The sequence below is a fragment of the Sciurus vulgaris genome, assembly GCF_902686455.1.
Source record: "Sciurus vulgaris genome assembly, contig: HiC_scaffold_355_arrow_ctg1, whole genome shotgun sequence".
Lineage (NCBI taxonomy): Eukaryota > Metazoa > Chordata > Mammalia > Rodentia > Sciuridae > Sciurus > Sciurus vulgaris.
In genome coordinates, this window is record NW_027632690.1 from 9,299 (window position 1) to 22,338 (window position 13,040).

At 53.9% G+C, this 13,040-nt stretch overlaps 1 protein-coding gene across 1 annotated transcript; it reads right to left on the reverse strand.

Moving 5' to 3' along the window:
- Window positions 1–204: 204 nt before the first annotated feature.
- LOC306652631 (phosphatidylinositol 3,4,5-trisphosphate-dependent Rac exchanger 1 protein-like) lies at window positions 205–4,248 on the reverse strand (the record flags this gene model as incomplete). Its single annotated transcript, XM_079125426.1, has 4 exons — window positions 3,928–4,248; window positions 3,722–3,836; window positions 2,524–2,590; window positions 205–307 (listed from the first exon to the last, which is right to left on the reverse strand). Coding segments are annotated over exons 1-4 (310 nt in total), but the record flags the coding sequence as incomplete, so codon positions are not given.
- Between the last annotated feature and the right edge of the window lie 8,792 nt (window positions 4,249–13,040).

Consider the following 13,040-nt stretch of genomic DNA (forward strand, 5'->3'; position numbering starts at 1 on the left):
AGAGCCATCAGGCCTGGGGCCCCTGGAGGAGCTCAGGACATGAAGGGACACCTGGCTGGGGGGGTGCGGTGCTCCAGAAGCTGACAACCTCGACCCACAGGCAGGCCAGGTCTGGACTTAGGGCATCCAGTCCCAGGTGGCATCACCCCACACAGGGCACATGCAGTCGCCCTCAGTCTGAACTAAGGAGCTGCAAGCCCTCACCTGCTTTTGCATGATGTCCCTGGCCTGCATCATGCACTTGGGCAGCAGCCTGTGGCTCCATGCCAGGATAGCTGCCTGCTCCAGGTACATGCTCTGGGTGCTTCTGTGGAGGGGTGGAGAGGGCATGGGACAGCAGCCACCACAACCAAGCCTCGTCTACTCTTCTACATCTATGTTGGCCACCAACCATGTGTCTTCTCTGGGCTGACTTTCCCCACCTTCCTGCTTCTCCCCATCAGCCTCTCCCAGTAGCCTCCACCCCTTGGCCTGTCCCTGTGGGGATCTTCACCCAGGACAGCAGCACCACCAGGCAGGACCCTGCTTTTCATCAGCTGAGTGGGGTGACTCCTGAAGCCTGGCCCCTGCTCAGTGGCATGGGCACAGCTCCGTGGCTCAGGCTGTTAGAACCTGGTTCTGTGCCAGGCTTGGGACTCCAAGCCACCCTGCACCCTTCTCCCTGCAGCCCTGACAAATGAGCTGACTTCTGGGCACCCCAGTCTCCCTGACTAGAGTCAGGACTGGAGCAGCATTGACAGAGGACCAGAAAGAAGCTGTCCCATGCACTGTGGGATGCCAAGCACCAGCCCCCACCCACTAGATGTCACAGTCCCTGGCTGTGATGACCACAAATGTCTCCAGACATGGCCAATGTCCCCTGGGAGCAATACTGCCCCTGACTGAGGACCTCTGGAAAAGACTCTTCTGCACCAGCCCACAGCAGGGGACACAATACTGGGGGCATAGACACCAGAGTGCCTGGCATGCAGGAGCCCACCCACCACTCAAAGAGACATGACTGGATGCCTGTTCATCAGACCCATCGGTGCCAGGTACCAGTCCGCTTGGCACAGCAGAGAAGAGTGTCCCCGCCCTCACAGATGGCCCACGCCAGGGTGACAGAGCCTGTTGGAGCAAGTGGTGTGAGTGGCAGGCATAAGGACACATGACCAAGAAGATATCTCAGGAAAGGAGCTGTCTTTCTCTGGGGCCAGAAGCCAGGCAGAGGACAGAGGAGGAGTGTCCAGGGAAGCTGAAGGCAGTTCTGCCCTGCAGGTGAGCCATCCCACTTGCAGCAGGGTTGGAGGCTCAGAGCTCAATCTCCCACACACCCTCTGGCCCAGGACCCAGGAAGCCCACAGCCCTCATGCCCGCTGACTGCCACAGATGGCCCAGATTAAAGATGACCTGGGGTCCAGAGCAGGGAGGCCCTGCCCAGGCCCAGCAAGCCAGGAGGTCTAGGACATGGATGCAGCCTTCCCACCTCCTGTCCCTGCTCCCCAGACCCTGGCACAGCCCACCTCTGTATGCTCATGCTGCACATGGTAATCTGGCTGGGCCCCAGGTGGTAGCAGAGTTCGGAGGAGATGGGGATGAGGCCAGCACCCAAGCTCCTGCTGGTGCCAGGCTTGGGGTGCACGAAGGACGAAGTGGCAGAGCTCATCCAGGGCATTGATAGGGTGGATAAGCTGCAGGCATGGGACAGACACACAGAATGCTTGGGTGCAGCCAAGGGCAAGTGTCATTCCATGACACCTGCTCAAGAACAATCTGTAGCTCCCTATTACCCTGAAGTTGGCACTCGATGTTCACCATGTATTTCAGGTCTCACCTTCCAGCCTGCTCTGTTCACCTGCCAGTGTGTCCCTGACTAAGCACAAACAGGTCATGCCCTCCAAACCCTTAGGAGGAGGAGCCCTCCCCTGTCCCTGCTTTCCCAAACATGTGTGGAGGTAAAGGTGGTGGCTCCTCCTTCCTGTGCCCTGTGAGATCCTGCTGGCCACATTAGAGTCCCAAAGCACATGCCCACCACCTCTCTCACAGCAGCCAAAGCACCAAGACCAGCATGCCAGCCCAGGGTGTGGCCTGCCTCAACCCTGGAAGACCACAATACACTGAGCAGCAGGAGGCAAGGCCAGCTGGACCCAAGGGGCAGCCATGCCCAGTGCAGGCCAAGCACAGTGAGTGGGAAGAAGCCCCAAAGCAGATCTCACATCTCTCTACTTCTCAAAAAAGCTGGAAGTCTCCATTTCTTTGAGATCTTTCAATTTCTAAGGGCTAGTAAAAAATGTGAAGGAAGAAACAAGAGCAGGGCCTGGCCACACCTGGCATGGGGTCTGTGGCTGCCTGCAGGGGCCCCAGCCCCAGAGAAACTTACAATGACCACTGTGCATAGGAGAGAAAGAGGCCACAGTGAGCATGAACCAGTTTGGGGACTCCCAGGACCATAGGGCATGGCCAGTGGGGTGTCTGGAGGAAACCCCGCCAGCAGAGTCCTGACCATGGCAGCCCTCCCAGCCAAGCCGGGAGCTGGGAACACACCTGGTCCATCTTCACGGCAGTGGTGCTGGCATCAGTGGGCAGGTTTGATGGCTCCAGGTAAAATGTCCTGAGGAAGAAAGACAGGTTGAAGGGGGCCCCACCCCCAGCTACCAGCTGGGCAGACTGGCCTCCCTGCTCCAGGTAGAATCAGAGGCAGCCTGACAGCCCTGCCCAGCCCTCCACCTGGCCTGCTTCTCCTCTCCTCCTCGGAGCCCTGTCCCCTCCTTGGTGCTGGATGCTGCTCTGTACTCACTGACTCCAAGTCTGTCCCCCTCTACCACAGGGGTTGGCTGACTGTAAAGCCCCAGGCTCTGGGAACCAGGTGGTCTCAGGGACACTTCTCAGCTGGGCTGTGGAATGCAGTACAGACCACAGACAGGAGGATAGCAGCAAGCCACCCTTGTGCTGATAGGTCTTTATTCACAGCACAGCTGGGCTGGTCTTGGCGGTTCCTGCCCCAGAAGAGAACAGACTCCCACACATGGGGACAGTGTGTGTCCCACATAAGGTCCTGATGAACCCATGCTGGGTGAACAAGTGAATGACCAGAGCCCATGTTTAAAACACTCCACAAACAGCACAGAAGAGACTCATGGCCTAGTCCATCCAGAAGGGTGCTAAGATGTTCTTGTCCAGCAAATGGACAGAAGCATCTGTCTCCCATTTCCAAATGGCAAAACCAGGCCTGGAGAGGATAAAGTCCCTCTCAACCACCCTTTGTCATCTAGGCAGGACTCAGGAGGGGCCATGGGCAAGCTGCTGGGGATGTGGGAGTTACTCCCATAGACCTGTGCTCCCTCCTGACAAAATCTGTTCCCTCCACTTCTCACTGTGGGGATTGTGAATGGAATGAGGCCCAGGGCACTACACCTCTCTCAAGGCCTAAGAAGCCCAGGGCCCCATCTCTGCTCCTGCCCTCATGCAGAGTGGACCGGCAGCTTGGCTCAGCAGAGAGGACCTGCTTTGAAGCCAGACTATTGGCCGTGTGACCTGGGGCATGTTGTGTATGCTCCTGGGCCTCAGCATCCCCATCTGTAGAATGGGTTAGCATGACCTACACTGCACACTTCCATCAGACTCTCATGCAGACAAGGTGCTCCAGAAAAAGTGTCTGGCCTGCTCTTCACACTGAAGGTCTGCCTGCCACTGTTGTGGTGGCTTTCTGAATCCTGCCCCCAACATAAGCCCAAGTAAACACCTGATCTTGCGGTAATACTGCTGGTCATTCTTCAGGGACTGGGTGTTGATCTCCTGCTGCAAATCCTCTGCTGCCTGTATGCCTGGAGGAGGAGGCCCTTCCACATTCTCCAGAGCTGTGGAGGAGAGGAGGGAGGGCAGGGCTGGGTCCCAAGGCCTCAGTGGCCTTGGCTTGGCCCCTGTGGTCCCCCACAGCCTGCAACTCACTTTTCATGAAAAGCACAACATGCATTCAGAGGCTGGCCCTGCTCTCCAGGCAGGAGGGCAGCTTGGAAAAGTGGTAGCTGTCGAGGTAGAAGACCACCTTCAGTGCCTGCTGGCTGCCCTCTATGTGGTAGAAGATGTTGGTGTCTGCAGGGGCCTCAGAGCCCCATCCCCTCTGCCACAGCAGCTTTAGATCTCCCTTCCCCTGGTGCCAGAGTGGCACCCTAGCACCTCCCTGCCCTCCCCACTCCAGAGGGATAGCCTCAGACCTCCCTGCCCTTTGACCCTGCTCCAGAGGGATAGCCTCAGAGACCCTCTTCCAAGCCTCAGGATGGCACCCTGGGACTTCCATGTACACTAATGCCAGAGTAGCATCCTGTGACCACATCATGTTCCCTCCAGCCTAGAGGGGCAGCCTCAGACTTCCCATCCCACAGGGTAGCCTCAGACAGCCCCACACTCTGCAGCAGCCTGTGACCTCCCTCTTGGACAACTTCAACAGGTGTTGTTCTTGGCCCTGACACTAAGTGCCCAGCAGGGGGCCAGCAGTGTGTCATCAGAGCCCCCCATGGTGCTTTCATCACCCCTTGCCTGGTAGCTCAGGGTCCCACCTGGCAAAAGCTGCCCTCAAACAGCACCTGAGTCTTATTCACCATATGAGGAAGAGCTTAAGGCAGGGAGAGCAATATGAAGTGGTTGGAGCCCCTGCTGCATCACTAGCTGATTAGGGTCCTCCTGAACCCAGCCCAGCCCCAGATAGGCAGGCACTGCAGTCAGCTCAAACTGGCCCCAGAAGCTGACACCCATGCAGCAGTCTGCATTTCTGGCAGGGCCACACTGCCCCAAGGAGGCACAAGTGGGTCCTTGAGGGAGGGCAGACCTTGCAGAGCCAGATGTAGATCACATGGACACACAGGCTGCAGCAGCACTGCAACTTCAAGGGGGTGTGATAGTGAGGAAAAGGTGTCTCAGGGGCTTTTCATGGAGTGAAATGAAAGGAAGGGGAATTGCTGATCTAGAGCGTGGCCCTCTGCCTCATGAGCACTGTAGTCCTGGGGATGGCTTGTGACATGGACACCCCAGTTCCACTCCAGAGTTTCTGAGGTAGTAGGTTTGGGGTGTATTCTGAGAATTAGTCTTTCTGTAAAGTTCCCAGGACCCACGCACAGCAGCAGAGCTCTGGAAGCAAGCACAGGGTTCTCAGCCTTGGCTGGAGGTCACCTGGACAGCTCCCCAGGGACCCCAGAACACAGGGACCCTCTGCCCAGGCCCCATGCCACAGCAGCCAGCAACTGGGATCTGCATCTGGGATGCCCCCAGCTGACTCCAGGTTAGACCCACAGGGAGTGTGGGACCATGGCTGTGCTGCTTCCACTGTGGCCCAAATCCTGTCCCTGAGTACTGAGTGCTCACTGCTACGGATCTGTGCATGGTGGGTGTTGGGTATTGGGTGGTCAGATAGATTGGGGGGCAGAACAATGAGACAAAGGACTAAGGAACATCAGTCAATTATGCCATTAGTGCTTAATCTGAATTCTTCGCTCTAAAGAAGGAAGACTCCAGGGTGGAATTTTAATGAGAAGTGCTCTTTTAAGTGGACCTCTTTTAAGACCTGGTGAAGACACCCCCTTGAAATTGCCCAGGAGACCAGGGCAACAAGCAGCCCCTTCAGCCTCAGTGTCCCAACTCCTACAGTGGGTGTGGGAGGAATCGCTGGTCACACAGTTCTTTTCCAGCTGCTTAAAGGAGAAGGTGACACTCTTCAGCTCTGACAGTGTCACCCAGATGTCCTCTAGCATGGCCCGTTCCTTCTTCTGCAAGAAGATACAATGAAGGGACCTCAGGTGCCACCCACATGAGGCTTTCACCTCACGGTGCTGGGATCTGAATCTAGGCATTGAGATACATTGGGGCTTCCTGAGCACCAGGTCCAGGTGTGCTCTGTGGGCGAAATCATGGCTCACCCCACAGCTTGTCCTGTGGCCCCCATGGGTCAGAACTTGCCTCTGCTCTGATTTGCTGAGTGACCTGGTAAAGCCACCTCCTCCCTACCAGGAGAATGGTTACTGACTTAACCATTCCCGCCCACCTTCCATGCTCCGCCAGGAGATCACAACACCTGATTTCTCTTTCCCCTCATCTATAGACACAACCAGGGCCAAGTCCTGACAGGTGGACCATGCTCCACATACCACCCAACTTCCCAGCCCCCCTCACAGGGGCACTGTCTATTTCCCAGAAGAACACCACACCTTCCCCTCATCCTCCCCCAAACAATCCACCTCTCCCTGGGCTATTACCTTTTTAAATTGAACCCAAATCCCATTTCTCACCTGCCCTCAAGCCTGTAAGCCTCCTCTGCCTCATAATAAAGCCCAGTCCTGCACATAGGACCTGTGAACTTCTCGTCCCAACTGCCTCACTGCTCCTGGGGCATGCTGCCTTTGCTGGGGACCTGAGCACATGCCGCTCCCTCTGCCCTGTGCTGTTCCTCTGATCAACCACCTGACTAGCTCAAATTTCACCTCTTCAACACTACCAACTCTGACCCTGGGTCCCCAAGAAACTCCATGCACAGTCTTCCACTCTTCCTGCCATCTTCCTTCCTTCCTCCATCCATTCTTCTCAGTTTCCCCAGCAGGCAGCACCTCCCGACATCAGAGACCAAGCGGATGGGGCAGTCTCTGGCTCTGAGAAGACATTGAGAACTGTTGTCCCCGCTACCTTTTGTGTTCAGTGAGTGCAGACCTCTCACCAGCAGAGCGCCTGTGTGTGGCTTCGGCCAGCAGAGGGCGTTCCGAGGGCACACTTCCCACACAACAGCCAGTGGCTGGGCCTAGCTAGCACAGAGCCAACCTGCAAGACAGTTATTTGTCCTGGGGACTGTGGTAGGACACTAAGGAGTGTCCCTGGCCTCTGCACACCAGGTGCCCGTAACACTACTCCCAGATCCCTCATCTGCCATGACTAAAAATGTCTCCAGATGCAGCCAGTGTCCCCTGCCTAGCTTGAGCACCACTGATCTATGGCTTGTGGTCTGTTTCTCTCCCACCAGGAGATAAGGTCCCCAAGTACAGGGGCTGCTTTGATCACTGGTAGACCCCAGTTCCCTAACAGCGGTACACAGTAGGTGCTCAATAAATGTTGTGTAAACAGACTAGGTCATAGGCGGCAGCTGGGAGGAACACTGGCAAAGGGGCCTCCAACCTGCCTGGCCCACTCGCCACTGCAAGCAGGTACTTGGAGTGCAGCAGGACCCCAGTGGCAACCACCTACTCCAGCCACTTGTTGGTTCACTGCTGCTCTCTTCATATTCACCATTGTTGTTGTAGTGATAACCGAGGGCTGCCAGCAGCTGCTTGGAGAAGGTGCACGAGGTGGCCACAAGAGCATGGCAGAAGAAGGTGTCCCTGTGCAGCTGCAGCTTGGTGTCTGTGTTGGGGACAGGCTGCCAGGCAGCACTGGCAGCAGGCTGCCAGAATTGGGCCCTGGCCCCCTGCAAAGCCCATAGGGCAAACAGGCCAAAATTCACTTGGGGTCAAAACCAGGTCCACAAAACTCCCCTCCACCAGCAAGCCAGGTGGCCCCAGACCCAAGCATCTGCCCAAGAGGCAGGGCTGTGGGTTCCCCACAGAACCTCCAGGCTGCTAGCACTCTCTGGGGCACAGCACTTCTTGGCCTGGTGGGCTTTATGCCCATGGTGCTGCTCCGCCACTGAGCACCACTCATGAAGAACTGCCTCTCCACCCTCAGAACTGTGCTATACTCTTGCCTCCCCACCCTCACTGGCCCTGCCCCACCTCTTTGCCCTGCCCACTTGAGGCACCCAGGTAACAGAGCTCATCTGCTGGGAGGAATTACTCTCAACTTTTGGCCACTGAGTTCAGGGATCTATTTTGACCCGGACCCTCACTCAACTGAAAATTTCTGAGAAGAAGGGAGGTGACACCAGTCATCTCCAAGGGTCCCCCACCCCATCTGCAGCCCTGGCTCCACTATGCTGGGGCTAGAGTCCTACTGACAAAGGGCCTCCCCACACTTCATCCTCTATCCTGCATCCTTTTCAACAGTCACCCAGGTAGCAAGTGGCCCAAAACAGGCCTCCCGGTTCCAGGGTCCCAAGACTTGTCCCTTGGACATGAGGTTCAAGTTGTTCCTGGAGGGACTGGAGGCCAAAATATTGCTTTCCCCAGTGCGTGTCCTGATGGGCCAAGGACAAGTCACCTTGGCCACAGAAGAGACCTCTGGGGCTGTCCTCATGGACACCCACAGCCAGGAGGGCCTCGCTGGTACACCATGGCACGTGCACTCACCTGTGCATTTCAGCAAGGCCAGGAGAAGCTGGGTCTTCCCATCTGGAAGGAGGGGGACAAGATGGAGAACACTAAGTAGGGCTGGCAGGGGGCAGTGGAGCTGGCCCAGCCCACATGCCTGACCCTCACAGAAGAACACTGCTAATGTTGCACTTTGGAGGTTTTTACCAAAGGCTGGTGCAGGTCCCCATCCAGCAGGGACTACAATCAGCACTTCCGTCTCTGGAGCCAGAGCCCCTATAGACACGCATACACATGCACACACATTTGTGATACACCCACTCACCAGCAGACCTCAAGTGCACACAAGTGCACACATGTGCTCAAGCTTACGTATCCTGAACTGCACGGCTGCCCTGGGGAGAAAGTTATCGCTCCTCGGGCTGCCAGCCAGACAGGTGCCTCTACTTCAAAGGTGCCCTGGGGCCAGAAAAGCCTTCGAATGAAAGTCTGAATGGCCTCTATGTCACTTGAGGTACTGTCTTCCCTAGACCAGAGGGAGGCCTGGTCAGTTGTGGTGACAGCCAGAGCAGATGCCATACTGAGGATGTCCCCCATCAGGCAGGGCACTAAGTGCTGATGGGTACAGACTGGTTTATCCTCATGACTGCATGGGGCCAGAAGGAGCCCTGGGGCTGCACAGGGGCAGACATGGAGGCCTGAGAAGTCAAGGGTGTGCCAAGGTCACATGACCAAAGGTGCGTGGACTGGGATTCAAGCCCTGGCCCTCTGGTCACAAAGCCCACACCCTTTACCAATCACAGTTTTGTAAACATGACAGCTCAGGGTCAACAGAGATTCCAGCTCAGAGGCAGCTACTCCCTAGCGGTCAGGCCCTTGAGCCTTTACCTCCAGCTCTCCTGGTCCAATGTCTCCTGTCCTGGGTACTTCCAACCCAGGAGACCTAGACTCAAATGCCAATGAGAACCAGGGCAGTGACATCAGAGGTGTGGCACAGACACCAGGCTGCAGGAACTGAAGAGCTACCAAGAGGGGAGATGCCACTCATCTCCTGCCCCACATGAGTGCAGGACAGGTGGCCTCTGCTACCTCAAGCAGCCAGGAGACCTCCAATTCCCAGGAAAACCTGAGTGGGCACCAGCGCTCCCTGTTCTGATGCTGCAGCATCAGATCCATTGGTGGCCCCACCTGCCAGCTGTGACCTCAAGGATAAACAAAAGGACTGAACCAAGCCCCATTTGGAAGCTGTGAAGAACAGTTCAGCCACTGACTTATGAGAAAGGATCAGCATGACCAGCGACCAGCATCAGCAACCCCCTGGGCAAAGGGCACACCTCCCAGGTCTGCCAGAGCAAGTTGCTCAGCTGAGAAAGTGTACCTACTCTTCTCGCCCTTCCCTGAACATGCAGGGGAAATGGTGTGGAGATGGAACCTGGCAGGACCCTGCTGCATTCAAGTCCCAGGCAAAGACCACAACCCCCACCATGACCCTCCCTGCCTGCTGACCTTCCACATATCTCTGGATGTTATCCACCAGGATCTTGATGGAGTTGGAGAGGTTCCAGGGGTCCTCCTGGATGCTGATCTGGATCAAGCTCCAGCCACGGACCATACACTCTTCTTTCTGTTTGAACTCTAGGGCAGGAAAGGGAAGGGACAGAGCTGGCTTTGGAGAACAGTGGCACAAAGGCCCATGCCCCATCACCAGAATGCAAAGTTCATAACCCTAGATGCAGTGAGTCAGTAGGACTCTAGGATATAATCCAGGCTTCAGAGGATAAGTATATGGTAAGTGTGCTATGATATCAATGTTCCATTCCGATCGCAGACATCACTAATCAATTTCAGCACCCTTCCTCCTGGTCTGAGGCCAAGATCCACACCTACAGCCAATCCACTGCAGACAGCCGAAATCAATTTTGGCAGTCTTTGCTCCCAGATCTGAACATTGTAGCCACAGAATACTTCTCAGTGACTAGGTCCTTATGCCACAACCAACTGAGCTGGCTTATGAGTTGTGACCTAGTTCTAACCCTTTCCTATATAGAAGAGGAAGCCTGGCACAGTGACTTCCCTAAAGTCACACAGGGTAGTGGGAGAACTGGAATTGAATGTGGATTTAACAGGGCCAAAGGCCAGGCAGACAGTCCCCTGTTCTCTTGACCGCTTCCCTGGTTTCTGAGGTACGTGTGGTTTGGGACCCTCCCTGCTTTTCTTTCTGTGGTTCACCCCTGGATGGGGGTACTGACATAGCAGAGGGCCAGCTGAGCAGGAACTGAATCCTGCCTGCAGGCAGCTGCTGTCTGTATTCCCATCTACTGTACAACACTGGGAGCCCTCGAGGCCAGCAGTGTCCATCCTTCTCAGGGCCACCAGCACCCAGCACCAGGCCTAGCATGAGCTGACTCTGGGGAACTATTTACCGGCTGCAGAGCTGAATGGATGGACTGGCACGTGGGGGAAACAAGGGTGGACAGACGGTGAGCAGGAGGGTGAGCGAGTGGGAGGAAAGGCAGGAGGACATAGAAATTCCAGTTCTCATCCCAATCATTGCAAGGAGAAAGTCTCAGCTTGGTGCTCATATGGCCTTAGCTGTCCGCTCACAGAGCCCTCTTCTGAGGAGGCCCCAGGCAGGTAACAGTACACAACCACAGTGCAATGACAGTGTTGGTGTTTCCTTTAAGTTGTTCATTATGGTTTTCATTAATTTATGGCCTACTACAATGCTTCATATATGGGGAGGATAAGATAAAATCCTTTAGAAATTAAGTTTCTGAAAGGAAGATACCTTTCTACAATTTACTTATTCATTCATTTAGGTACTGGAGAATTGGACCAAGGACACTTCACCTTTGAGCTACATGCATCCCAGCACTTTTTTATTTATTTACTTTTTCATTTCTTTGAGACAGGGTTTTGCTAAATTACCAAGGCTGATCTCAAAATATTGACAATCCTGACTCAGTCTCCTGTGTCACCAGGATTACAGGCATGCACCACCACATCCAGCAGGAGATACATTAAAAAAGAAAGTCACATTCATAGTTAATACCTAGGCATTGGCAATTTGCAGATGGCTTCTGCAAGCATGAGCATGAGCAGACCCTGTGGTGTGACTGAATGGGGGAGTGTGCTCCAGGCCTGTCCATGTGTCCCCAGTGAGCAGGCCCAGAGGGTTCAGGGACCAGTCCTGAGCCACCAACTGTGCTTTGCAGCACCTGCACCTTCTACCACACATTGTTTCATTTTTACAATGCTTTAAAATGTTTTTTTTAAATGAGAGACATCATCCGATTCTAAGCAAAAGCAGCCATGGCTGGATCTGGCCCACATGCAGGAATCTGCTGGCCTGGACTAGTAAGGGCTACCCAACAGGAGTGAATGTCTCTGGTGTCCAGCCTGCTACCCCCACAGTGACCCTCACCTTGAAGGCTGTGTGCCATGGGGAAATGCTTGATCTCCTCGAATGCCCTGCCTATCACTGGTGCCTTGAGCAGCACCTTGATGGTGTCTACCTGGAGACAGAAGCCCCATGAGTGTGGCCCTACACCAAGCCTGCCCACCCCACCACCAGGGAAATGCAAGAACCCAGGGACATGCCCAGGGACAAGATGACCTGGTTGAAGAGGTGCTTCAGACAGCAATGGAGATTGTCTTGCTTGTCCCATGGGATGCACATGTCTCAGGGAAACTCATCCCCTGGCTGAAGGAAGAGCAACCACTGTTGGTTGTTGTTGCACACCCTGCTCCTCCAAACCCACAGGGGATGTGAAGCCTGCCAGGCCCAGGTCCCCACTGAGTCACTGGGCAAATTTCTAGACCTCCCTGAGCCTCTGTTTCTTCATCAGAAAACTGGGCAGGAGGCACTAAAGCCCTACAAGCTCAGTCTATCCTCTTCTTTGGTCTGTCTTCCCTCTACCAAGTCCCATTTTCTGTCTTCCTTTGTTCTCTGGAAATTATTGCCTACTTGTCAAGGAAAATATTCCACCCTTTTCTAGAATACTGAACCCACATTCTTGCCATGAGTGAAATCAAGTTTCTTTGTTCTTTGACTGTTTTGCTAGTCACACAAGGGTTCTTTCAGTCAGCAATTTTCTTTCCTTGAAAACTATATCAAGTTATACAAATTCTTTGTATTACCAGAAGGTATAATGTCATAGGGTGACAGTTTCCACCACAGATTGGTATAACCTGCTTTTTCAGGTTCATTTTTTACTAGTCTTTACCACACATCAAGTCTTCCAGAAGCACTGGATGACTTATGCACTAAGAAACAATATAGCAGATATCCTTTTACCTAGAGATTTTGTTTCTGATGTTCTCTTCTTAGTATACCCTCCCTTTACTTTCTGTTTATATGGACAAACTTATGTATATTTCCTCCCTCCTTTATTAGTATATTGAAAACTCTATTTATTTACCTTTCTATTCCAAGGCTAGACCAATGCCTAGCACATAGGTGATATCTAATAAATGTCACTTCTAGTGAATACACTATGGCCTTCAAGCAAATAAAGTTCTGAATTCTGTAGTAGATACTTCAGAAGATCTCAGCTTTTTATCAAGTGCCTTGGCCAATTTCTCTTCATGTTAAAAGGCTGAACTTGTCTGGAAGTCCAGTATGGCAACCATATCTCTTTACTCTTGTAACATTTTACCAAAATGTGCAGAGCAAGTCAGGATTTCAGAAAGTCAGGATTACACAAATGCAACATGCCTTACTCCTGAGAGTAGACCTTGAAAGGTTCTTTACCACAGAGGGTAATTTAGGCTCTCTTCATTCCCACATTGTCTTGGGACCATGGGAAAATAAACTTTAATTCCTCAGTGTTCTTTAACAAC